General features: G+C 40.0%; 2 protein-coding genes across 4 annotated transcripts; both read left to right on the forward strand.

Annotated features, from left to right (window-relative positions):
- The first annotated feature begins 775 nt into the window (after nucleotides 1-775).
- ftr14l (finTRIM family, member 14-like) lies at nucleotides 776-4,528 on the forward strand. Its single transcript, XM_051377789.1, has 7 exons — nucleotides 776-1,410; nucleotides 1,529-1,624; nucleotides 1,756-1,989; nucleotides 2,101-2,260; nucleotides 2,388-2,570; nucleotides 3,139-3,275; nucleotides 3,732-4,528. The coding sequence occupies exons 1-7, from the start codon at nucleotides 1,012-1,014 to the stop codon at nucleotides 4,113-4,115; spliced, it is 1,593 nt and encodes a 530-aa protein (XP_051233749.1). The 5' UTR covers nucleotides 776-1,011; the 3' UTR covers nucleotides 4,116-4,528.
- Nucleotides 4,529-5,677: 1,149 nt separating this feature from the next.
- zgc:154058 (Transmembrane protein 150A-like) lies at nucleotides 5,678-27,043 on the forward strand. 3 transcript variants are annotated; one of them, XM_051414787.1, is made up of 8 exons: nucleotides 5,678-5,960; nucleotides 6,405-6,705; nucleotides 12,123-12,170; nucleotides 12,903-12,989; nucleotides 13,978-14,045; nucleotides 20,067-20,194; nucleotides 25,234-25,411; nucleotides 25,877-27,043. In XM_051414787.1, the coding sequence occupies exons 2-8, from the start codon at nucleotides 6,641-6,643 to the stop codon at nucleotides 26,137-26,139; spliced, it is 837 nt and encodes a 278-aa protein (XP_051270747.1). In that variant the 5' UTR covers nucleotides 5,678-5,960; nucleotides 6,405-6,640; the 3' UTR covers nucleotides 26,140-27,043. The 3 variants fall into 3 exon arrangements, with proteins under 3 accessions (XP_051270747.1, XP_051270752.1, XP_051270739.1); XM_051414792.1 differs by having other exon boundaries at nucleotides 6,408-6,705; XM_051414779.1 differs by having other exon boundaries at nucleotides 6,454-6,705.
- Nucleotides 27,044-27,901: the final 858 nt, after the last annotated feature.

A 27,901-nucleotide genomic window follows, 5' to 3' on the forward strand; every position in this document is an offset into this window, starting at 1 on the left:
CAGGATTACAATTTAAAAATAGATTTGAAAATAAAGAACTATATATTACCATGCACATGAGCAGTGCGCACACATTATAACACTTCATGAGTCTCACAACACCACTCTGGTCTCGAGTGAAACCACAGCTAATTGTACAGTTGCCAATTCATCATCATGGCCTCTGGTGAAAAACACGCTTTCATTGGGCGGAAATGTCACCATTATTATTATTATTGTGCCTCTCAGCTGTGAAAATGGTCTATAGGCTGCTGTCTGAACTTGTTAATGAACAGCAAGATTTCTTTAAAAATACTCTGAGCAGAGGACACATTTTTATGTTAAGTATCTTTATTTCTAAGGTAATATGTTCTGTTGTCTTATGGAATACATCATCATCTTATTGATATTGTCTTTTGTCTTGTCTTTATCTGCATATTTGGTTTTGAGGTAATTTAAAAAGTAACATCAAGTTACCTTACTTCAATACTGTGATACGTCAAGTTGCTGACTACATTTTTTAACAGGTAATTAGTAATCTTATAAGCATGAGTCTTAAAGTAACCCTCCCAACTTTCTGTATAAGTAATGATACAACACTTTTATTGTAATAATTTTAATAATAAAGTACAGTACATCAACCTTTTTCATTTTGGTAGTTTCAACTTTTCCTCTCCTTTGTCTCAGCCCTCTTTGTTTCAGGCAGCATAGTGTGCATTTGTAGTAACACCCATTCCTTGACTATTAAACACCCAACCAGGAATACTGGTTTTACCGTGAGAGTAGACCACATAGCTAACATTCTGTCTCACACAGCGTCAGTCACACAGTTTCACTGAAGCTGTTAACTTCAAGACCTCATCGTCTCTGTGGATATCTCGTCCCGTTCAGTTTTTGTCAAGTTTTTACTTATTTGTTGATCTCAACTTAGTTTATTAAGAGATTAACACGTTACTGCTGAACTAAATCACCTGTGGATTTTATTTTTGTTATCATATCTGCTGGACCACATTTTTTAAACTCCTGGTAAAAATGTCCCGCCCCAGCAGTCTGGATTTAGACAGATACAGCAGCCTAGAGAAGTCTCGTCGCTCTACCAGTCGCAGCCAGCCCAGGACCCATGCAAAAAACGGGGATGTCCTGTGTGACTTCTGCACAACAAGGAAGCAGAAGGCTGAGATGTCCTGCTTGGTGTGTCTGGCATCTTACTGCGAGGCCCACCTCCAGTCTCACTATGAGTACCCTGCCATGATGAAGCACAAACTGGTCAAAGCTACAGGTCAGATGAGAGAGAAGATCTGTGCACAGCACGACAAACTGCTGGAGGCTTTTTGTCGCACTGATCAGACTTCAGTGTGTGTTCTGTGCATGATGGATGAACACAAGCACCACGACATCGTCCCAGCTGGAACTGAGAGGACAGAGAAGCAAGTAAGTGGTGAAACCGTCCGTCAGTGTCACAATACTCAATAAAGACAGCAAATAGTTCATTGTAGTATAAAGTTATCGCCCACTAAAAACTGAAACTTCTATGTAATTTCCTCTTTAGAAAGAACTTGGTACCACGCTGCACAAATCTCAACAGAGGATTGATCAGAGAATTAAAAAGTGGCAGGATCTCCGACAAGCTGTAGAATCCGTTAAAGTAAGTAAAAAGTTATTACTATATACCTATTGTAAACATTGCATGATGTTTACATGAGTCTTTTAAGGTTTCTGGTTTGAAAAATAACCACTCTCCAAACTCTCTCCTCTCTTTCTTATGTATCCCATCAGCACTCTGCTCAAACGGTCCTGGAGGAGAACGAGCGAATCTTCTCTGAGCTTCTGCTCTCCATTGAGCGGAAGTACAATGAAGTCAAGGAGATGATACGCTCCCACGAAAAGACCACCGTGACTCAGGGAGAGATACTGCTAGACCGCTTGGAGGAAGAGATCACTCTGCTAAAGAAGAGACACACTGACCTGGAGAAGCTCTCACACACCGATGATCACATACACTTTCTGCAGGTGAAGTTGATCTGAACTGAGGACAAAGACCTTGCATGGTGCAGAAAGTTGGGCTAGTTGCTAGATATGTCTCCTCTCTCAATTTAATCTTGCCATTTTTTTTTTTAACAGAGCTGGCAGTCTCTGTCGGGCCCCTCAGGATATGAAGACCTCAACAACATCAGCGTTGCTCCCTATTACTCCTTTGATGCGACCAAGAGAGCCATTGCTACACTGAAATTGCAAGTAGAAGAAGTCAGCAAGACAGAAATGAGCAAAATCTCTGGAGCAGGTGAACAAATTTGTCTTTCTTTATCTCAAGTAGCACTGATGTCTCTCTGTATTGGGTTTGCTTTTTGGGAGTGGTTGTGTTTTTATCTGCTTTCATTAAGCATATGCTGCTGTCTCTCTCTCCATAGTGAAGGAAGTATACATCACGCAAGAAGCTGAGAAGCCAAGGAGAGAATCAATTTTGAGGGAAGAACCGAAGATGAGAGAAGAACCGAGGATGAGAGAGGAACCGAGGATGAGAGAGGAACCGAGGATGAGAGAGGAACCGAGGATGAGAGAAGAACCAAAAACAAGAGGCGATTTCCTGAAATGTGAGTTATTAGGTTACTATTTACAGAGATACTTGCCTGTTGAAAAACTTTTAGCACCAAATTAGCAAGGCTACTTGGCAGTTGTATCAAACCTGATCATATTCCAGTCATACAGTAGTTCATTCTGTCCTAGAGACGTTCAAAGTGTGATTGTCATGGTGTCAAATAGTAGGAAGTATATCCATCCCTAACAAAGGGATTAATAGAGCTGTGTGGTGAGACCAGTGTTACGGAATGCTTGCAGAACAGGTTTGGTGAATTGTAAGAAACCAAAGATACACTCCAGTGTTACTTAAACAAACACAGGTGTTCCTGGGTTTACCCCACCTAAGGAAAGCATTTCAACAAGCTGATGCATGGGAGTTTTAGTGGGCTAACTTTGTAAACATATTACTGTCACACATATTTGGTTGGAAGCAAAAGAATGATGTTAAGTTGTGACAGTGCAGGCTCACAGAAACATCTAATCTCAGAAGACAAATACCAGAATATGTGATAACATTAAATTGGAAAAAAGAGACTGAAAAACAGATTGATATTGATAATTATATTGTCCTACATTGTTTAGACTCTTGCCAGTTGATACTGGATGTCAACAGTGTCCACCCCAACCTTCACCTCTCTGAGGGCAACCAAGCAGCTACGATGAAGAGTGAGCCGAAGAACTACCCTGATCACCCAGATCGATTTGACCACTGGCAGCAGGTGAGAATTTACCGAATTTTACTGAAAAGAAGGAAAGATAACTTTTGTGAATGGAACCAAAAAGATCAGGCTATCAAGCAGGGGGCATGCTGAATCCTAAATACAGACTAAAGAGTAACAGGAGCTTTTTATTATTGTATTATTGTCAGGGAACTTTGATTTGCCATCATGATTTCATTTTAAGATTTTATTCATGAAAATTAGTCTATGAAATCATGCTTTTTTAAAAAACCTTATTTTCTTCCTCTGAGGTAAATATTTTAAATGTCTTTTGTTGGTATTTATTGAAAATTGCAACACAAATCAGTCTTTTACTATAAGTAGTTGACAAATCTTCCTGTGCTTACAAAGTGTTTTCAGTTGTGCAGCTGCAGTGTTTTCTAACAACTTTTATAAGCCATGCATAAAGCAACATCTTGTCTATCCATCTCTCATTCATTGTGGCTTCCACTTCAGGTGTTGTGCAGGGAGCGTGTGACTGGGTCTCGTTGTTACTGGGAGGTGGACTGGATGGGAACAGAGGTAGACATGGCCGTAACCTACAGGGGAATCCGCCGTAAAGGAAACAGCAATGAATGCAGCCTGGGCTGGAACGACAAGTCCTGGAGTCTGTACTGCTCTGACTCCAAATTCTCCTTTGTGCACAACAACAAGAGCAAAGATATTTCAGCTCCAACGTCTTCTCGCATTGGCGTCTACGTGGATCATGCAGCAGGAATACTTGCATTTTACAGTGTCTCTGATGGCATGAAGCTTCTGTACAGAGTTCAGACTACATTTACTGAGCCCCTTTACCCTGCATTCAGTGTGTGGGGCTTTGGTACCAGCATAAGACTGTAGGACAGTTAGCATAGTGCCAGTAATTGGCATCAAAATTACACAATATTGTCAATGATGCATTGAAATTTAAAACAGGGTGTCTGTTTGTTTCACTCTTTGCTAAAAGTTATTTTTTCCTCATGAAATTAACTATTGTGTGAGTGTTTTAAACAATCGAACTGATCTGTTTTTGTCCTTTTCATTGCTGACTGTTGTTTTGGAGCAATATACTCTATGGGATCACAACAAAATGTTAGTTTTAACTAGTATATTCATGCAACAATTGTAAATAATGTTATTTTCCTGATGTCTCATATCTTTTTTTATTTTAAATCATATTATATTTACATTAATGATTACATGCTGTCTGTGAAATTAAATCATAGTTTATATTACTGATTTATTTGGCACATTAAATAAGTATTTGCATGAGACAGCTGTCTTTGATCCTGTTATAATGCATCATGTGGACAGTGGCTCACCATTACTGGAACTGGAGTTGCTGTTGTTTTTCACACTTATGTCAATCTATCAGCCATCTTGGATGCATTAGTCCAGAACAAGGTACTTAAGACCAGGAGACAAAAACCTGGACGACCTTTTGAGTTTTGTTTGCTTGAAGTGACAAATAAACAAGTAAAACAACTTAACTTAATCAATAAATCAAGATAAGAGAAGCCTTATTTATCCTGATAGAAATGGTGGAGCTGCAGTTACAGTACAAAGTAGGAAAGATAAACCCAATAATAAAATAATAAAATAAAATCAATAAAGGTACAAGTACAAATATATCCATCTACAATCTAAAATATATAAAATCCCCAAAATATAAACACGGTTAACGGTAAGTTGCTCATATTTGAAGTTTTTCTTCTGACTTGCATAAAGAAAGAGATCAAGAGGAAGAAGAGGAGACCAGATCAAAAACTATCAGATGTTAGGCTTCTACATGTTGCCTTATACCACCATCTCCTGGTCTTCATTAGGGGTTGCAGGTATAGAGAGACATAAACAAGTTTAAGCTCCGGGGGGCAGCAGAAACACGTTTTGTTGGGACAGGCTGGCTTTGATTTTACAGCACACACACACACACACACACACACACACACTGAAGCACAGAGGATACATACACACATGTTGATATGCTCTATTTACAAAGACTTGTTTATTGACTGAGTCATCTAACTTTTTCAGAGGGCGATGAAAACGAAAAATCATGATCAACTGGGAGCGGGAAGCCACAAAAAAAAAAAAAAAAGTTGTTTTTAGAGAAGCCAAAAGGAAGAAATTAGTATCTTCATGTGAATTGCGTTGCTAGGTAACAACTAGGTTCCGAGTTTACGTCCTGTTATCACGCAGGACGGGTTTAAAATGTTTGAAACTGTGACTGTTGGTAAAAGTAATTTAGTTTTTCTTAAGCTGCCATCATTATACTGTAAAAGACAACTCACACACACACACACCAAACCGCTTTTATACCTAGTTATTTTCCTCTCGTCCCCGCCCACTTGGTGCGCAACTGAAACGTGAATGCAACATACACTGCTACTACAGGTTCTGAGGGGGCGGAGTCAAAACAGCTGGATTGTCTCGTGGCGGCGATGAGACCGACTGCGTGTGAGCGCGAGCCTTCCCCCACTCCAGTTCAAAGCGAGGACGGTCACCGGGACTGCTGCTGCTGCTGTTCGGGGGGAAAACTGGGATTTCTGCTTAAAAGAAGGCTAAACCGTGACCTGCAAGTGTAGTGTGGAATAGTTTTTGGGCTACCAGAGGTGTGGAGGAACAGGTCGGCGTACTCAAAGTAACCCCAAAAAAAAAAAAAAACAACAACAGGAGAAAACTTTCTTGTTAACGTAACAGGAGAAGGTGAGCACAGATTTGCTTTTGATGTTCGTCGTTGTTGTTAGCTAGAAACGTGAAGGTGAGCAGCTACTAAGCTTATGTGGCACGAGAAAAGATGCAATTAACTAATGAAAACATGTGTAAACCTAACGTTGCGCTACCTGTGATATGTAACCTATAAAGGCAAGCCATCACCCAACTCTGTGTTTAATTTGAGCTAAAATACGATTAACTATTGGATGCAACTCCAAAATCTCAAAGTGATCTTTGGCAAACTTTAAATTAACATCACAGCTTCATAAAAGCAGTATAAAGTGATATTGTTTTGCGTTACAGGTGTTTTTGTTTGCAGTCCAACACCTTCTATACACTAGAAATTGTTGCGAGCATCACATAACCCTGACTACAGAGTCTTACTCAGATTCAGCTGGCATGTCTTAATGATGATTATAATTGCTCTCTGATTAGTAGGTGAGTGATCCTGACCAACTCGCATCAATCTCCTCTCATTCACCAGCTAAAAGGACTGATCTGTCCCTCCCAGTGTCCCATCTACCATCCTCCATCATCATCAAGAAGATGAATCAGTCGGTGGCAGTGCAGATGTCAGTCACACTCAGTTAAATGTTAGTACTACTTGAGCAGATATCGCTCGGCTGGCCGAAGAGGAAAAAGAAGAAAGGGGCTGTTCAAGGTGCTGGAAGATGTCTCTCTGGATGATACTGCCTGTTAGCCTCCCAGTTCTGACCATCACTGGGATATGGGTTGTGTAAGTGTTTTGCATTTTCTTTTGCAGTAAAACATCAGATCTATATAACTGCACAAGCTAAAAATCTTACACAAACAAGAACCTACTCAAGTCCGCTGAGACTGAGCCCGCTTGTAAAATTGCCTGCTGCCTTGGCAGTGAGCACTGATGCTCAATGTAAGTGTTATTGTGTGATACACAGGTTATAATGTAAGAGGATATTAAGACTTTGTGGTGCAACAGTGATTTTTTTTGCCCATACAGTATCCTCGTGAAAGTGAAAGAAACCTGTCAAAACATGTCATTTCTGCATTGGTAGCCGCAACATTTCGACATACGCCTATTAGTCAATCACACTACTTATTTTAAATGCCACCAGGTACAAGAAAAACACCATGTCCCCAGTAGATTATCAACTTTTTTATTAACCAAAACACTTATATATATATATATATATATATATATATATATATATATATATATATATATATTTCCAAATAGAATAAATGCTAAATAGATCTGAACAGAAACAATATAGCACCACAATGTATCCGTGTGCTATAGTGTAAAAAAGCTTTTTGCCCACTGTCGCACAAACCATTATACTGCTTAATAATTTCAGATTCCCACATCTGTGAAAAAACAGTGAACATCTGGATTTTTGCATCTTTATCTACTCTTTAAAAAAAATTTTTTTTTAAATTTATTTAAATTAAATATCACAGTGTATAATGTAATGAAAACAACAGAAATATCATAGTGAAAATTATATTTTGCATGATGATATTTGATGATATTTCACATAGAATAAACGAAGTGACACCCAGCATCATATTCCAACCAATTACATGTTTATATTTAAGCTAAAACACAGACACCTCAGCCCCTCTTGCCTCCAGGAGAGTAACATTGCATATTTACCCTGAATTCCTGGGAGCCATGGCAATTGCATGTGGATTAACTCTCTCCAGGAAGGATGTGGGATTATCACCCCTCTCTTAAAAGTGAGACGTGCAGATTTGTAGTATATCTTAATTATCTGCATTACAGAATCCGAGCAGATGTACCGAAGAGAAAGGAGTGAATACCTCCTGGTTATATTTGGGTTGACAGCTTTTCTCGCTGCTCTGTTATTACTTTGGGAGTAGGAATGCAAACCCCAAGGGGAGAGAGACAGATGGCCCAATTCCAAATTGTTGTAGTTCTGTATTTACTCTGTGTTACATCTATGATGAGTTGCCTGAGACCGTGCACACCAATTAGTTGTGTTTGTGAACATGGCTGCCTCGTATTTCAATCAGGAGTGTGTATTCAGGTGTGCAGGGATTTGCAAAAAAAATAGGAGTTACACTGACAGCCCTATACTGAGTTGGAAACGTGCAGGTGAAAATTAGTGCTCGCTCTGCACATTTCTTTCTTGTTTTGGCATTTGTATCTGAGGTAGAAAGTTGATCTGAGTTAAGATGCCAAATGCTGCAGACTGTCAGTCCCTTTAAACCCATTTCCTTCCCGTTACCTTGACAAGGGTGCCTTGTTTCTAAGAGCAGTCAAGGGTCTTTTTCCAGACTAGTGGAATGTCAAAGGATGTGACATGTTGCGTAACTCCCTCTTTCACTGTGGGTGACTAGGTGGGGGTAAGGTAAATACTAGAACAGGGTAATAGTGAGCGTGAGCAGAACTTTCACTCTGCATCTGGAAGCCATGCCCATTGTACGAAAGGTCTGTGGAGCCAGAGGAAGGCTCAGGCTTGTGCCCACCCAAGAGTCTTGGCTTAGGTTCTTTTGCTGACCTTTTATGAGTTAAGCAGTATGTTTGAAACTGCAGTGTGGCTCTACTGTGCTCGTAAGCAGTACTTGCTGTGTAGATTTGAAATAGTTTTTAAGCACAGCGTTCAGTTTTTAAATACTGTATGTTTTTAAGGTGCTACAGCAACTAGCCGGCGAAGCAACTGGAGTCTATACTGCCAAAAATTCATTCATAGTTTATACATCACACCCTTTCCTGTAGTCTCTGATGTGTTGTTTTTGCACAGCTTTTGGGAATGTTCACAGTCCCTACCAGATCTTTCATAAAGGTTGTTCCTTACTGTTCCTTGTTCAGTCCTACATTTATAAAAAAAAAGAAGAAGCATGGTCTGTTCTACCTATATATTGCTCACAGGCATGCAATTACAGTTTACAACCGCTACTGAGCTTTGATAGAGGTCTAATTATGTAAACAAACCTATTATTACTTAACCTCCTCCGAGCACAGAAGGCGCTAGTTTAGATCCACATACAGCAAAAACAACAACACCGCTTTATTCAGAAATGTCCCGGAGCGGCACTGCTGCTATTTTAGAGCAGAACAAATATAAAAAAATGTAATGGAACATTTAACAATTTCAGCTGGCTATGATTTCTTTTCCTACATTTTTTCCCTTGGTAAGCGTCTACATTTGTTGTGAGCTTCTTTTGTTTTGGTCAGATTTGTGTCATAGTATTCTCTGATGGGCTCGGAGCTGGAGCTGTGGCAGCCCCTCTACCTGACGGCTATATTCCACTCCCACCAGTGGGTTTCCTCACTGCATTATGCAGTTGTCTTTACAGAGAACCATCTGGCTTAGATGACTTTCACATGATAATTCTCAGAGCCTATCCCAGCCAATAAGCAGCCAGTTAAATGTTGCTACCTTCTACAGCAGTCTGTCAATACCAGACGTTCATTTTACCAATCACATGTAGCGCTATGAAACAAAACCAGTTGCTTTCTGCTTGCTCACACTTACAGTAAGACACCAACAGATTCTCCATAATGTGGATTTCCTAGAAGAAATTAGTAGCTTAAATTAATATTAATCATCCTCAATCAGTTAAGTGTACCGACTGTCGTATTAATGATTGTTGTTTTATTCGTTGACCATCTGTTTGTAGGATTTTGTGGGAGCTATCTCTTAGTGTACAATACAGTGCAAACAGTATTTAATTGTATAATAACACACTAAACATGAGCTTTGATTGATGGCAAACCACATTTAATGGATGGAAGTGATTTACAGCATTGATCCGAATAGGTCAGCGAGTGTTGTCTGACTCTGCCTTTTGACCCTGCTTTCAACCAGGGGTGAAACTGCAGCCTTGGTATGAAACACACATTTATAATAATTATTGGATTATTATATTGCTACTTCTACTATTGAGGACTATTATAACCATATGCTATAGTATTTCTAGCAATTATGTTCCCACAATGAAAATATACTTACACAACTGTGTTATACTGTATGGTTATCACATTGATGTATATGTGACACCTTGCTCTCCAATTAGGATGTTCATCCTTACATTTGCACGCTTTGGGTGTAGATATGATTTTGTAGATATTATTCAGCACCAGAATCTTTGTTTCCAATAGAGTAGATATTGTCATGAAGCGTGTGTGTGTGCTTGTTAGTGGGTAGCAGGTGTGTGTCTTTACATGTCTCTGTCCTTCAGACTGGTTTGTGAGTAGGGCGCTATCCCTGGGTCCTGGAAACATACTTAATTGGTACTTAACCTTCTACTGAACTACAACTGCTTTCACAAATAAGGACAAATAGTCTCCTTGTCTGACTGTCTGTGTCTGACTCGGTCTGTCTGTCTTTTCATCTTTTTCTGGCCGTTGAAGATATTCTATCAGTGTTTACTGCGTGTGTGTGTGTGTAGATAACAAGGGGATAATGTGACAATTGCTTTTCCTTCCGGAGCTTCCCTGAGATGTCCACCCAGAAATAGGATCATGAATCATAAAAAGGATCACGGATAATCGTATATATTGATGATAGTTTTTGCAATTTAAAAGCACATTTTGGTATATGTTAACGTCTAAGACTGTCTTTCCCCTTTGCTCTTGATTTTGAGCAGTGCAACCAGCCATTTAATACTCAGACTTCTGCACATTTGTCTTATTTGAAACTGCTGTCCCATATGACTTGGACATGTATGGACAGAGCAGATACAGTTGAGCTGTACATGTTGCTGGCGAGAAAATAATCAAGGGCCTGACACTTTAAGACCCAAGGCAACAATATCTAAAAGTGGGCCATTCACTGGTAGACACAAGTGTGCGTGCCCTTTCAGTGCAAACTTAATATTGTTTAGTTGCACTATTATTGAATTTGCAATCAGGTCAAGGGCAATATCCAAATCACAAGAAGCCGCAATTTTTTGTTAAATATATGTCAAAACTGCATTATAATGAAGTACTGTAGTTCTGCAGAGATCCTTGGCGTACAAATCTTGTTCTTCAAAATGTAAGACAACATGTTTGTTTGGTACGCACCCCAACAAATGTCACATCGTCACAATTTTAATTGTTTTTCCAGTTAAATTTTTATTGCAAAAATCATCCCCACTAATCGTGAATCATAGTGCAGTTTCATTATCTGTCAAAATAATCGCAATATGTTTTATATCCTGCAGCCCTGGTGTTTGTGAACAGTTAATAAATCATAGCCTTATTCTGCACCCTTACTTCAAAGACGTATCCATGACAGGTTTTATTTATGAGGCTGATACTGATATCAACATTTACGCCGATAATTTCAGTGCTCTCTTTCTGTATTTCTTTATCAGCTGACATATACACAGATACCGATGTAAACTAATATTGGCTGTTTACAGGCTGTTTTATCGGGTTTGGCTCTAGTTTTAATTTAATTGATGAATGAATGACATTATACACCCAGAGCTTCCATTTTTGTCCAGTGTTTAATGCTTAATTCAGCTGTGGGCAATAAAAATGAATGAATCTCGAGCATGCTGATTATAAAACGAGCAGTGGAACTTTTATCTGAAGTAAAATATAGGTTTTGAGATTGCAAAATACAGTTTCTGTCTTTTGATCCTCTGGCCATTGACTTCTCTATGCATGTGGCTGGTCAGTGACCTGACCAAATAAACACTTCTGTTGGTTTTTAGTAGTAATTATACCAGTTTGGCTGCCATAAACCAGTGTTTTCTCTCTTTGGGCCTTTGAGTTCTGGGTAGAGTGTTTTAATAATGGTCAATGTCAGGTGACCTGGTCCTTAAGGTTGAGCAAACAGGTACACCTCAGTGGCAGTTCAGACTGACAAGATTTTAATATTGTGAAGGTCACTGCTGACATTCAATAAGTGCAAATTAAAAGGTTGAGGTGATTTGAAGTACATTTTGGTAGTAAGTAAAATTCTAAATTCAAATTGTTGTTGACATTGATACTACGCCTCATCGCTTTCTCTGTCTGTCTTTCTTATGGGGCAACTCGCCACAGTAATACACAGTAATGTCATGATATTGCAGTGGCTATGGTTCAGATGATGCATTCCTCACCTTCCTTTAGTGATTAAAATTGTTATTCTGAATTATTACTTGTTGAGTCACTTTGGATGATCATAAAATAATTGCCTTTTATTTTTGCTAATCACACTGTCTCTCTTGTAGGTATGCCATGGCCCTGTACAACCAGCATGTCTGCCCTGTGGATAACTGGTATGTTGCTTCATCATACCTCTATTGATCCCTACACACACTACAAAATCATGCCTTGCAGCATGCCTTTGTCACTGTCAGTGGCTTTGTCTTTCCCAATCTTTTTCTAGGGAATGTAATTAGCTCTGTTGGTACATTTAGTCACCTCACACACCTAAATCTGCTCACATTAACCAAAAGAACAAACTGCAGTAAATTAAAGGACCAGTTTGTAGGATTTAGTGCCATCTCACGGTGTAGTCGTAGATTACAACCCCCTCGTTTCCCATTCCAAGCTTGTAGAAGAAACTACAGTGGCTGTGTAACTTGCAATAAATGCAAAAACGCTCTATCTGAAGCAGGTATTTGGTTTGTCTGTTCTGGGCTACTGTAGAAACGGTACACTGTAGACATCCGCTCCTCCTGGAGATGAAAACTGCTCATTCTGAGGTAACGAAACACAACGATTCTTATGTCCAGGTGATTAATCACTTATGAAAACATATCTATGGATATTAGATTATATTTCTACCGGTAGATCCTGCTGAATGTTACACACTGGACATTTAACATGGATCTAAACTGCGATTTAATATTGGCAATTGTTCTCAATTCATTCGTCAAATATTACTATTGCTATTACTTTAACTTAACATAAAAGTGATTTTGCCCCATATGTCTATCTTTTAACATTGAGCTTTGCAGTACTTTGTGTGTGTGCTTGCTCATGTGCATGCATGTTTGGTGTTCCAGGTTGTACAACCAGTCATGTGAAGAGGAGCTGTATTTGCAGAGTGGGCCAACCTTGTGCTGCACACTAGACAATGTACCTCTCATCAGGTCAGTGAGATTCCCAGCCCTACCTCTTCCTGTCTGTTCCCATGTCTCTTTTCTGTCACTTTGTTTCTAGTTTCTGTTTGGTGGTTAAAAACAGGAACACCGTCCCATTGTATTACATGACCCCTGTCTGCACATTGTTGATAGAAAGCGAGTGAGCTTGAAGGAGACAGTTCTCCTGAGAGTGTGACTGTGTGTGTGTGTGTGGATTCTGAAAATAACTTGGGGCTGGAATATCCTGCCTGCCACCGTGGCAGTTCAGAGGCAAAGCATGGGTCTGCACTTTACCATGTAAACACACATGCAGAGGAGTCGGCTTACATTTGGGAAGAAATCAAGACACTCCCAGCTCCTTTTGTTTAGCTTTTTGTCCCACAGAGCTTTCAACATCAAAGGCCAGTTGTAGAGTGGAAATACTGTGGTTTGTATATAAAATGCAAAGAAATCACTGCTTATGTTTTCATCTAAACGCAGATGACAGGTAATGAGCATGATAATGTGTCCAGAAATGTAAAGTAGCTCTCAAAATATTTGTTCAATTACAGTTGAAATGCCTCCTTTTTTGCAAAATGTATACAATTTATGTCCATAGCCATCCATCATAATGCTAAATACATCAAATAATTGTTTAAAAATGATCAGTGTGAGAAGAGTGTACTGATTTTTACATTTTCATATGAAGAATGTGTGTGTGACTGCAGTCAGCTGAGAAGGCTTTGGCTTGTAGGCAGCAGGAGCTTGGGCACAGACAGCCTGTGTTGACTGTCTTCTGCCTTCCCCTCCTACAAACATTTCCCATTCCTAGAGGAGGAGCAGTAGGTGAAAAGTCAAAGCCCCCCCCTTACTTCCTTATTGCATGAGCAGATATGTATTTCTAAAAACATGCTATATTTCAGAGTAGGGGAATTAGTGGCACTGTTGCTGTGTAGTATACTGCGTATGTTGATTCACAGTATTTCTCTGGTTTATTTCTGTGTACTCTGTCTTCCAGTAAATGTGGGACTCTTCCCCCTGAGAGCTGCTTCTTCAGCCTTATCTGCAGCACAGGATCTTTTATGGGTAAGGCATCATGTGTACACACAAACAATACACACACAGCACACACACACACACACACACACACACACACACACCGCAATCATTGATATCAACTTTGATCAACTTCGATTCCTGCTATGAGTCACCCTCTTATCACTGATAAGAACTAACATAATATTAGGGCTTCAACTAGCAATTATTTTAATTATCCATCAATCTGCAAATTTCCAGAGGCCAAGGTGACATGTTCAAATGTCTTGTTTTTTTGCTGACCAACCGTTAAAAACCTTTTGATATTCAGGTTACTATCATGCAGAATAGAAAATATCATTAAATCCTAACATTTCAAACCTGGAACAAGCACATATCTTTCTTTAAAAATGACAAATCAATCAACTATCAAAACAGTTGCGGACACATTTTCTGTCTGTATAATATACAAGAAAATACTTCTATAAAATAAATATGTTAAAGGTTATATTCATAGGTATGCTATACTATAGGAATATAGTGTATATATAGGAATCGTTCTGTTTTTGTTACCTTAGAATGAGCCATTTTTATCTACAGAAGCTTTCCATGGAATCTGCCATGTTGAACCACCATGTTTCTATAGTAACCCAGAACAAACAAGCCAAACACTGGCTGTAGATAGGGCCTTGGTAGCGTTTCATGGCCACCGTAGTTTCTCCTACACACAGTTATAATAAAATGTGTTCCTCAAACTACATCAGCAGGAGAGAGTTTCCTTTAGGTACTGTAACGTACTGTAATGTAGTTCTTTTGATCAACTCTTGGTTATTTTAAGGCTTCAGAGTAACTAATTTTCCATTAACAACGTTTTGTTGCCCTTAGAAAAAAGCTGATTGTGTGAAGAGCCAGTGAAAACCTTGAACGTGGTCAGTTTGAATGGAAGGGGGAAGTACAAATGACGATGAGAATGCTTTCATACAAAGTAATGCACAAATGTACAAGCAGCACACACACACACACACACACACACACACACACACACACATTATGTGCTGTTTAGTAGTCACAAGGAAAACACACATGATATAAAAGAAGGGAATGAGCTCCCATGTGCTGGCCTGTATGTTTTTTGTGAGTCTACACGTGCTGTTCCCTGTGTTAGCTGGTGGTTCTGACTACCCCGATCGGGTTAATGTTTCCCAGCTGTGGCTTTGACGTACGTGTGTGTGTGTGTGTGTGTGTGTGTGTGTGTGTGTGGTGGGAGTGAATGAATATAAAGCGGGGGAGAGGTTCCTTTGCCTTGTTTGTCTTTTCATAAGGAGCCTCCATGCCTCTTGCAGCTATTTAAGGCCTGCCTGTCTGTCTGATTGGCCACTCTTGACTGCTGCTTGATACATCTGAGAGAAAGGCAGAGACATGATAAAACAATGATCCTAGTAGATTAAAAAAACAAAAACAACTTTCAACTTTGTTAAGCTGTGTGCTGTGTGTTGTTGAGATCCAGATCACAGCTCTGGGTTTGCCTGTAGGAAACATGGGGAGAGCCTTTCTGTGTATGTGGAGAGAGACTGGATATAGTGCACTGCTTGAGGGATCTTGTTAAGGACCAGACAGTTGCAGCTCAGTGTGAAGTCTGCTCAGGCAGCAGTGAAAGTCCAGCATTTGTCCAGCACTGTTGGTCAACCATGACCCCTGAACTGCAGTAGGTCAGTCTGTTGGCATGGTGCACACATACATATTTGTTCAAGAAAAAGGTAGGCTAAACACCGCACTGTGATTGTTTTGTTACTCTACAGAAAGGCAAGTCAATTCAGAAATTGTTATGTGGTAACCAAACAATGTAGCAGCCAAACAATTTTGCTTCTCATAGTTTGAAGCCTACCAAATGCATCATTATATTGCAGATTTCCTGTCTCCACATTGCTCAACATGATGACTGTTAATGTTCTATGCAAGATGACTTGGATGTAATTGTGTGGTAACAGTTAAGTGTGTTTGTCTACGGAGCTATCTTGGCGCATTACTCCTTACACAATAGTCTGTACTATCAAAATCATACTGCCTGTTTTTAAGAATACACTCCACTAGTCGTAACTATAGCTACTGGTAAATACAAGGTGTGTCTTCTGTCCAGATCGTTCCCAGAAGTAGTTTAACTGGATTATAACCTAACTGATACCTGATTTTTGAGGCAGATATTTATATTTGTTTAAACTTTTATTTGTTTATTTTTGCAAAGCGCACAATTAAAAACAATTGCATCAGAGTTAGCTAACTGCTAATTTACATCTGTCGTCCCTGGGCAGGTAAACAATCACAGAACAACACACTACATGAAACAGGAGAATACGTGAGCATCCATCAGTGTGAGATAATAAATAGAATCCATATGATAATAAATACAGTAATGTAAGAATAATACATATCGGCCAGTAATAATTATTTAACATAAACACATAGCTTGAGTGTTTAATTGATTAGTTGGTCGATAAAAAAGTTTATCTGCAACAACATTTTTCAAGCAAAAATGACCAAAATTCCCTTTTTCCAGCCTTTCAAGTGGGAATACTTACTGCTTGTATTTGTTTTCTATAATCGTAAACTGAATATATTTGGGTTTTGGACTGCTGATCAAACAAAATTGTTATAAAACAAAAGAATTTTTTTTATTTTTTGATATTTTATAGCTGATATCTTGTTTCTTACTCTACACATGGATTACATTAAAAGTAGACACTTCTCTGATCCCTTGCAAAACATAGAGATGTCAATGTCTGACAGACATGTAACATCACGCCTGCTTTCTGTTTGAACCAAATTTCTTTAATTATTTAGTTTAATCTGTCTGCATAAAATTTAAATAAATAGTGGTTGTACTTTTTGTGGCTGCATTTGAGTCAAACTGCTTTGACAGCTGGTCGAATACGTCTGTAACCTCCTCAGCGTTTGGTTTGAGTGCTTCAATCTTCAGGTGACATGGGTTGCATTTACAACTTCCTTGTGTGTTTTTATTTTATTTCTTCACCATTCATTCAGTCTGAACATAGTATATGTTAATACCTGTTGTAAAGCAAGTTATTGTGGCTCTGAAGAAGTAGGTTAAGCCAATGTGGCATGTAGCTGTACAACAGGCCATTGTAAATAATCAGTGCTTAGCTTTTTAGCCTATTGATTTATGCCGTACTTTGTAGATTGTGCCTGCTATAGTTGGCTCAGGGGTTCACTCCTATGTGGGATAAGATGGACTCAATGAACTGTACGTTGCCTCATAATTATTCTTCTCGTTTTTATCCCAGTTCCCACCTCGCTGCCAGTGTACACACAGTGATTCAAAGACAATGCATGTATTCTTTCTCAGCATACCTTCTGTGGGGGAGAATGCAGCTGGGTGTTTGGGTTGAAACGTATCTCCCTGTGGGAGCAGCAGGGTTTATTTAACGGTGAGGTGTGGTGTGGCTGATGTGACTTCAGTGGGAATATGCACGTGTGTGTGTGTGTGTGTGTGTGTGTGTGTGTGTGTGTGTGTGTGTGTGTGTGTGTGTGTGTGTGTGTGTGTGTGTGTGTGTGTGTGTGTGTGTGTATGTATGCGCATTTTAGTGTGCACCTATGTGTGTGAACACAAAAACAAATCTGTGCTTGTGACAGCAGGGTTGCTCATTCATTAGAGTGTGTCCACGTTGTTGCAAGGTGACGTCTATGATAGAGTAGCATTGGTGTCTAGTGTGTGAGTCAGTGTTTAAGCCCAGACTCTGCTTCCTCCCTTGGGCTTCCTGACTTCAGAGAAAAGTAGTTCAATCCGGAAGAGGGCGGCTGTGTGGAAGGTGACTATAGCTGGGACTGTGTTCAGGACACTGGCATGGTGTGTTTATGTAAACTTATTCCTGTTGTTGAGCTGTCAGACAACAGCTTGCCCTGACCATGTGAGGCCAGGTGGAGGTCACTTTCGAGGCTTACCCATGTGACATGCAACCCTTATGCTGTAGGAGCCTGCAACCTCTCAGCATGACATGCATCCTCCAAAGAAATACACCAGAAAAACACCACTCACTAATGTGCCTTTTATAGTGCACAAAGTAAAAGCAAAACGTGGATGTGGTTGTAGTGAGTAATGGGGAAAATGTTCTATTGTGTCTTTAACCCTCAGGCCTAGCTTACATCATTTCATGGTAACTGCTAAATGCCAGCGAGTTCAAACATGCTCATTTGTGATGATGAAAAAGTCATTTTGTTGAAATAGGAAAAATCCACAGCCAGCCAGTCTGCAGCAGAGAGACTGAGATGCCATAATCTAATGAAATAAACTGCAGTTGACTTTCTTGTCCCTTCAGCAACACAGTATGTTCTCCATTTACAAAAAGAAAAAAAAAGGAGTAGGAAAAAAACAAAACAAAGACAAGATTGTTTCCGAGCCTGGAGACACTGCTGTTTGTTTTTCCATGATTGTAACTGAAATCACTTTGCCAAGATGATTTTAGTACTGTGGGAACACAGGGCAGCTCACACAAACAAGAACACACACTCTCAAGGTAGGGCTTGAGGATCTGAACAAACATAACACTGCTATACATTCTTACAACAAATATATCTTACAAATTAGCTACAGCTCTGACGCTCTGTATGCATTACATTTCTTGCTTATGTCTATGGTCCCTGTTAAATAAATGATGATTAAATTATATTTATTTATATGATTAATCACAATAGATGTAAAAGGTCCAGTGTGTATTAATTAGGAGGATCTATTGGCAGAAGTTGAATATCAAATTCATAGGTATATTTTCATTAGTGTGTAATGAAAATAAGAACTGTTTTTGTTACCTTAGAATGAAACATTTCCTCTTCCACAGAGGCCTTCATGTTGAACCGCCTTGTTTGTACAGTAGCCCAGAATGGACAAAAACACAACATTTCACAGTTAATCCTATATTCCAAAAATCCATGTTGAAATAACATTCAGCTGTAAAACAAAATATTTAAATGCTTTTTACATTTCAGTACGACGAACAGACCCTGTTGACCAATGTTGATGTTTTCAACAATGGTGTTGTGATGATTGGTCCTTCATTGTTGAAATTCTCTCCCAGATTTATATTTGTGACTATAATTTATCTTTCTGTTGATCAAAATAGCCTGTCACAACAAAATAACTAACACAAGATAATTTGTTGCTGCTGCAACAAACAACAACAACAACATTGTGAATAAAAGATAAATGTAATAAATAAATAAAAACAGTCACATTGAGGTTTTGGCCAGGTTATGAAAAGTGTCTCGTCATTGTGACACTGGTTTAGAGCAGCAGACAGGCCACAGCATATCCAAACCCTGACTAGTGGAGACAAAGCTTTACATTGTCAAGTACTGCACTACGTTTTTTTTCCTCTCTGTGACCACAGTTTCCATTTATATTCTCTTTTGGCATCGTAGATCGTCTTAAAACATGTCTGTTATACAGAGATGGTGATAGAGTTAAGACACAGTTCTGTCTCCGAGACAATGTATGGGCTTCAGGTCAAGACACGAGGGGCTTCTTTTCCCCTCTCCCCCTCCTCTTTTCCATTCACCCCCTATGCCCTGCTTTCACCAAGCCCAGTCAGCCTTCGTCAAGCACCAGCCGTGAGGAGCTAACAAAGAGAAACCAGGCGGGGGTTAGCTCCTCAGTGCACCAACAATACCCCTAGTCACAACGCATTAGCACATCAGCAGCCATCTGTCCCATATACTGTACTTAGTTTGCCTCCACCTATTAATGTTATGCGAGACTTGGGCCAACCCCCTCCCATGTATCGTTACCACTTTCCCGCCATTTCCTGCCTCTTATCCTCCCACTTGTTAGGCAGAGAAATTACACTTTGTGTAACTCTTAATCACTTTCCAAGAAATTCTTGCGTAATTTGGCTAAATGAGGTGTGAGAAGTATTTGTATTGAATTGAAGCCAGTCAGTGTGGAATAATATTACTTTTCCAAATTCTTCCTTTTCTGATGGGATTTTGATGTGTTATTTATCTGCTGAACCACCAATAACTGACTGATCTTCTGTGTTTCTGTATGTGTCTCTTTGTCTGTAGTTATGGTGATTGTGCTGCTCCGCTATGCCCACGTCATTGAAAAGCACCAAAATTGTGTTCTCAACACGGCGAGTCTCTCCACAGGCTGGATCTGTGCCGCTGGACTCATCATGGTGGGCAACTTCCAGGTACGGTGATCCAGTTTACTTGCCCAGGAAAACAAACAGAGCTCAAATGCAATAATAGAAATTTACATGAAATGATGGAAAAGATCTAGCATAGTAAGATTTCACCAGAGAAATATAAAGTGACACAGTTTGTGTGTGCAGGCATATGAGAGCATGAGAGAGCATAACAATAATCCATCAATGGGAAATATAAAACAAACTGTTTGACAGTAATACATCTGTAGCAATTAGTTGATACATTCATTGGAAGAATATCAGAAAATTTATCAGCAACTACTTTGTGTTAATCATTAAAGTAATTTTTCAGTCAAAAATTCTCTGGTTACAGTTTCTTAAATGTGAGGATTTGTTGCTTTTTGTGGTCTTACACATAGTGTTGAATATATAAATTTTTTTTATACTGTTGGTTGGCCCATTTCGAGGATATTATGAGTATTTGTCTTCAGATGTTTTGTAGACCAAACAATTACTCAACAAAATAATCTGCAGAATTTTTGAAAAAGAAAGTAACTATTAGTTGCAGCCCTGAAGATAAGACTGTCATTAGATTGTCTCTGTGTTTTGTCAGTGATATTCAGGCCTCTGCTTTTTGGGTTTGCTTCAATCTTCCTTTATTGACCCCTTCTCTCCCCCCGTCTTTATCTCACACGCACATACACACCTTGTATTTCTTAGTAAATCAGCATTAAGGTGTATTCAAGTCTGCCTTGCCTTCATAGACACAGTCCTGCACTGTTCTTTCTGGTAGTTTAGTGTTAAAACTTTGGCACTGAGTGAGGAAATCCAACCTGAATTCCTTCCCTGTAGATATTTGAATTTCTTAAATATTTGGAGCCCTGGCCGTATGCCTTGACTGTGAGTGTGTGAGTGTGTGAGTGTGAGAGTGTGTCCTTTTGAAGAAAGAAAAAGGGAGTGAGAGTTACGGGAAGCTTTAATAAGACATCCTTGGTACATAAGAAATGTGAAGTTAAAAGACAAAATAGACACAGTTTGGTTTCTGATGAAAAGCTGAATACCTCTGTGAAATGTTGTTTCCATTCTGGTTTTGACCTTCAACTTTTAAAAGATTGTTAAATAGTTCAATACTGGGAGAGAGACGAGGATGGAGAGGCCATGTGACTCACATGGTATGCACATTGGTCCTCTCGACCACCAAAACACCCCCTTCTCTTTTTGATACTAGTTATAAAACACATGCAGTGTTAAACTTTATGTTTGATTGAAAACATGTTTCATGGCATAATGTCTCCGCTATCTACAGTGTATTACAGCCACGTAAGAATCCAAGAGTTTTAAAGCTTTTAGTACCTTTGGATACATTAAATTCTTTCATACTTGGCCATGTGTCCTCTCTTCTTGAATAGTCTTCCTTTTTATTAGCTTATCATTGATCAGTATAAGATGTTTGGGTTATTTAGAAGAAGATCCTGCGACACTATCATATATAATTCACCATATTGTTGTTGTCGTGGAAATGGAGGAAGCATGACTGAATAGCCAGCGCTACTCCATATGGGACTGTGCTCATTCTGTGTGTCAGGGGAGTGGTAGAGATGAGATGGATACTTTACTAAATGTTTTCTGCGGATGACTCATGACATCTTAGTTAATCTAATCTAAGTTTACTGTGTGACGAAGAAGAAGAGTCTTCCAGGAGTGTGTCGAAAAGATGTGCAGTGGAAAGTTTTCTGAGAATGCACAGGGTCGTCTTCACCTTCTTCCCGCTTCTCCTCTAGGGCCTCTGCTCTGCAGAACTGGGAGGAATTTTACGGGAAGAGCCAGGGGGAAGTGAGTCATCAAGTCTGGCCATGCATGGAGAGGAGCTGGGCAGACAGGGTGTGTGTGGCAGAGGCCCCGTTTATAACCAATCACAGAGCTGATCGTAGCCAGTTGCATTTCTTGCAGTCAGAGACATTCTAGTGGAATGGCAATAGAGATGTTGTTGATGGTGAATAAACCGTTTAAACCACATGACAGAATAAAAATTCTGCTGTAAAATTAACCACAGACGTAAATGAACAGGCTCAAAAACATCTGGACACAGCAAACACCACAAACAAGTTGGAGTCAGAGGAGAGGACGACAGCCAAAGTCGAAGAGAGTCAAAGCACCAAAAACACAACACATGGCAGCATGCTCCGGGGAGGCAACTACTTCAATTTGTAGCTGTGTGTTATGTAATTCTTTGGCAGCAAAGCTGTGGTGTAGCCACTGGGGCTTTTCCTGTCATGCAGTCTGACGGTTTGGGCAGAGAAGCACATAAATAGATGATGGAGAACCACATCACTTCCATACAGAGGTCCATGAGTGTGACACGGCACGACTGATAATGACACATGTTCAGATGTTGTCCACTGTTGATGCTGCAGTTTCCAACTGCATTCAGAGGGAGTCCTGTCTGTATCAGACATTCCTGAAAAAATTATTTGTGAACAATCATGTGCCTGCAAAGGAATTGACCTTAAAGGAAATGGGAATTTTGATTTGCTTTGTTTCTGAAAGTTAAATGAGAGGATTAATATCACTCTTATGTCTGATTGGTAAAAATGAAGCCACAGCCAGCAGCTGGTTAGCTTAGCCTTGCACGAACACCAACGAGGGAAACAGCTAGCCTGGCTCTGTCCAAAGGTAAAATCTTCCTACCAGCACCTCTGAAGCTACCTAACCAAAAGCTGAACTAGTATTGTAGAAATGTGTTCCCTTCTTTCCATAACATTGCATATTGTAAATTATTATGAAAGACTGGGAACATTTTGGTTTGTTTTCAAGCTGAAGGTCTAAAGTGCTTTCGCAATAGGTGGTGGTTGTGGTGACATTTCCTGTTACAGATTTTGGTAGTGCAGGTGTGTTGTCAACGGCTGGAAGTCAGTAGAGTTTCATTTCATCTCATTTGCTTCAATTCCCAGAAAGTGTAAACCGTAAGCAATCAGTTGGGCTTGTTCCCACATGTACAATCTTCACAGCTCTTATCACGCCGCACACTTTTAACATTCTGTATAATAATAATAATAATACACAATCCAAAGTTTATCCAAAATCCCCTCACTGCACACACATTTACTATTGTGACCAGTTCCCTCTCTAGGGAGTGTGAGCTCTGCTGATTCATACATTGCACTGTGTGAACACCATTACTATTCATTTATGCAGAGGAACTGTTGGTCAGTGTCAGCCTGCAGGAACTCATTTATCAGGTTGATCCTGCTTAGTCATCATGCAGCGCATCATGTCTAAGACCTTAAAGATTGACAGTGATGGAGTACTGTATGTTTAATGTGTAGGCACACATTCTGGACTTTTAGCTGCAGCACTGTAGTTTCTGATGAGCACATGCAGTCTTCACCTCATCCTCATGTATCACCCCCCCATGTGTCTCTCCTGTCTCCGTTGTTTCTTACTGCTTCTGTTGCCACATTTTAGTCCACTTCACTGCTTTCACCATTCATCAGATTTTCATCCTCGTCATTGTTTCATCCAAACCCCCCCCCCCACCCTGTCCCCCTTCTTACCATTGTCTCTAACGTGCATGGCCCTGGCATATCGTGTAAAGTGTGAAAACATACATAAAGTAGAACAGAAAAAGGTTTACTTGATGGCTTGATGACATACACTTGCATGCAAGCAGTACAGACTGTTGTAGACTGTATGGATTAAGGCTGCAACATACAATTATTTCCTGCTGGTTATTTTCTTGATAAATACATTTTTCGGTCTATAAAATGTCACAATTTCCTAAGGCCCAAGGTGACAACTTCGGATTAGCCAAAAATCTGTCCAAAAATAAAGATATTCAGTTTACAGTCACATCAGACAAAGACAAGCAGCAAATAATCCTCACAAGTGAGAAGCGGCAATTTTTGCAGATTTAGTTTCTTTCGATAGATTAATCATTTCAGCTCTGGTATGGACACGACGTCAGCTAAAACAAGAAGGTGCCGGGAGAACAAAGCATTTGGTTGTTGGTTGTGCGTTTGAGTGTTTTTCCATTACTGAGCTTTGAGAGTAACAGATTGGCAGAACTGCGGCACTCAGACCCCCACAGTGTCAGCTTGATGTAGTCACTGTAGAGAAGTGATGCAGAAGAAGAAATAGGATTTTGTAACAGCCACTGTATGATGAAAGCGTAGTAGACTTAATTAGAATTCACACTTTGAACAAATCACTGCTTTTTGATCAAAAACCTGAGAGAAATGTGAAAACCCTTGCTGTGATTTCTCTCCCATCTGCAAATGTCACAGACACATCTTAGTAAAAGCTCATATTGCTATGTGTGCTTTTCATATTTAATTGTCTGGAAATCTTACTTTGTCACTTCAAGGATTAGCCTACTGCACAAGAATGTTCAGTATGTACTAGCCAGGTCAATGGACAAATGGCTTAGAGGCCAAAACTAAATAACTTCTAGGCTATTGCTCTAATGATCCCTAACAGTTATGTGGAGCAGACGGACATTGTTATCCCAAACAGAAGGCTTTAACCATTTAGCATTAGCCAAGAAAAGCAATTATCACCTGTCCTGATTAATCTAGTCCTTGGAGGTGTGTTTCTAGCTTTGGTTAATGCTCTATTGACTCTCTTATCTGTTCTGATCAGTGCATCTGAGCTGTGTGTGTGTGTGTGTGTGTGTGTGTGTGTGTGTGTGTGTGTGTGTGTGTGTGTGTGTGTGTGTGTGTGTGTGTGTGTGTGTGTGTGTGTGTGTGTGTGTGTGTGTGTGTGTGTGTCCGTCCTGCAGTGGGAGCTCTGGTCACATGCTCCTGAGCAGCTCTTTTGTGTATTGTTTCTTATCGTTCTTGTGACCAGCAGGGAAAAGGAGGCGTTCTGTTGTGTTGCTTGTAGTTTATTGCATGTCACCCTCTCTTTTTCACATATTCATCTTTGGCTCCTTTAAAGAAGTCTAAGAGGCCTCAGACAAAGTATTACACAACAATGAATAATGTGAACCAACATCTTGCTACAGAAGCTCTCTGATTTTGTGTATTATCTATCCTGTTTGACTGTAACCCCTCTTTCTTCTCCTGTCCCCTTTCTCCATGTGACAGGTGGATAATGCCAAAGTTCTCCACTATGTCGGAGCAGGCATTGCCTTCCCAACCAGTATGCTGTTTGTGTGCCTGCAGTCAGCACTGACTTACCGACTGGCCAAGACCCAGGGGGAGTACAACGTGGCCCACCTCCGGCTCTGCATGACCCTGCTGGCCTTCGTAGCCTTGGTACTCAGTATCCTCTTCAGCCACTAACAGATGGCAGCCTTCGAGGCTGTCAAGTGCTTTAGAATAGAGTGTAGTACTGCCAGCCTGATTAAGGACAGACACATCACCTTAACATTATATAACTACAGTTTCCCTCCAGTATTTAATGTCAAATCCTAAAGTCTTTTTATGTTATTTTTGGTCCTTCCACCTACCTTTATTATTGTTATATATATATCTCCAGAAACCTAAAATACAAATCAATATAACCTGTTGCCAGAACTTTAAACCCCTCTGCCCACACCAACACAGCCCCATATTTTTCTTTTTGAAGCAGTGCCATTTTTCTTCTGAGCAGCAGCTTTTTTATCTATGTAAGAGCATTCAAAGATAGTTTTTACTGACTGATGTTAGGCTGTCTACACATGAACAGATTGGGAAGCACAGGCTGTCTACAGTACTTTGCTGTTGTTGTCCTTAACCATGTTTTCAGGTGGTGTGTTTTTCTGTCAGGAGAGCTTTGTCCTGCAACACGCGTCGGCCATCTTTGAATGGGTGTTCTGCGTCATCATCATGCTGTTTTACGGGACATTTGCCTTTGAGTTTGCCAGCATGTCAGGAGATACTATGGCGGTGCTGGCTAGAGGAGGGGCCCTCGGACCTGCTGGGAGAGCACACAAGGTGGAAGCGCTGGGAGGTCCCGGCTCACACTCGCAGCCACATCCACACCAACCTGAAAGCATGTCCATACTGTAGCCCGCTGGCACATCTCGATGCCACCCGGTTGGCTTCTTTATTCCTTTCAAACTCCAGTTGTCGGATTGAGTTTAATTATGCATTTCCAGCCAAATTCGTCTGAAGCTTTGAAATGAACCAGGCCATTGCAGTCGCCGTTCACGGCAGAGTGGTTTCTACTATTTCAACTCCAGGGGTGTAGATCTACTGCCACAGTGGAGAGCTCCGCCTGTATTGTCCTCACATCAGAGCTTGGTGTCTCTAAAGAACTTGTTTGCATTTTGCACATGGCACAAGTGTGAAACCAAATTTTCTCCCAACTCAGTTCTGTCCCCAGCGACCAGGAGAGGAGTATTTTGTCAATCAGATCAAGAAAATGTACTGTTCCCCCCCATAACATGTCTAAGAAAGTGCCATACCCACTTCAGGTGACTGCCATGATGCTTTTATTGTACGTAAAGGAGGAGTGACGGCTGCTGGACAGCCTAGCTGGCAGTATTCAAGTAGTCAGACAGAGAGAAGCAGAAAGAGAGAGAGAGAGAGAAGATGGTGTATGAGTGTTACAGTGCGAGCAAGGTCAGACCTGAGGCTTGTTTCCACGAGAGAATAGATGAATGCAATAAATTCAAGGAAGACTGTCAGATAGAAGAGTATATGAATGTTTCAATACATCCTTGAGATAGAAGAGGGCAGCGGTCTGGATTTTTCATCATATATCATTTAAACCTGCATTAAGCAATATTTTTGATATGTGAAAGAGTTCTTCATCCAAAATCAAATCCCCTGAGAAATAACACCCTACTCTAAAAAGTTAACGAGTAGATGGTAAAAAAAACAAGTTGACCATTTGGCAAGCTGAAGACCAAGCTGTATGTGTCGGTTGGTTAACCAAGCTTTTAAAGTAAAGTGAATATTGGACTCATAATGTTGCCCTGTGTTATGTGTGCTGTATAAGTATGCAGTAGGTGTTGGCTGTAACAACTTCTGTCAGTTTGTTTTGTGGTTAAAAAATTGCTTATGCAGGTTTAAAAGATGTACCATCAGTAACTTCATGTTTATCAGCAACACCACATATGCAAGCAAAAACTGATTTCTAAGTATCCATGGAAACCACACCCAGTGCACATTTTGTTTTGGTGTCTGGATGCTTTGGGTGATGTGCCATATAATTATAATTATTTCAACTGCATACAGAACCTACAGTGGTGCCCATGAATTTAAATCTTCTGAAACCCTCTTATTGTTAGGATCGTTACACTATATCGCCCTTAAACCTCACATAGCATCTGATTTAACCTCCAGTCTGTAGAGTGAAAGAATATGAAAGAGAGATGATACAGTGTCCAGAGGCCAAATGTGTACCAGCTAATTCAAGCCAGAGCTCTGGGTTTATTGAGTTTAGTGACGAGGCACCACACGTGTTTTCTGGTCCTATGGACGGAGGTCTGCATCTCATTATTCCCCAACAAGGAGGGGCAGAACATGCTCTTATTGCTTTACCTGCTTACTTTTTTTTTTAAATCTCAGAAACTGTCAAGTTTTTTTCAGCGTGTCTAGCCGTTGTAGCAGTACAAAGGGAAAAAGAACAATATAACTGAGATGCACTGTCCTGCCTCTGTGTTACTGCACAACAGACAATATGCCAAATATCAGCTTGCCTGTGGTATCGGTGCTAAAGCACAAAAGGCCTTATCCTGTCATTTTTCACAGAGTTTAGCTGTGATTCTGATAATGTCTGACAAAAGAAAGCAATAAGATAGAGACATAGGGTCAGTGTCATCAT

Source organism: Dicentrarchus labrax, unplaced genomic scaffold (genome assembly GCF_905237075.1).
Source record: "Dicentrarchus labrax unplaced genomic scaffold, dlabrax2021, whole genome shotgun sequence".
Classification (NCBI taxonomy): domain Eukaryota; kingdom Metazoa; phylum Chordata; class Actinopteri; family Moronidae; genus Dicentrarchus; species Dicentrarchus labrax.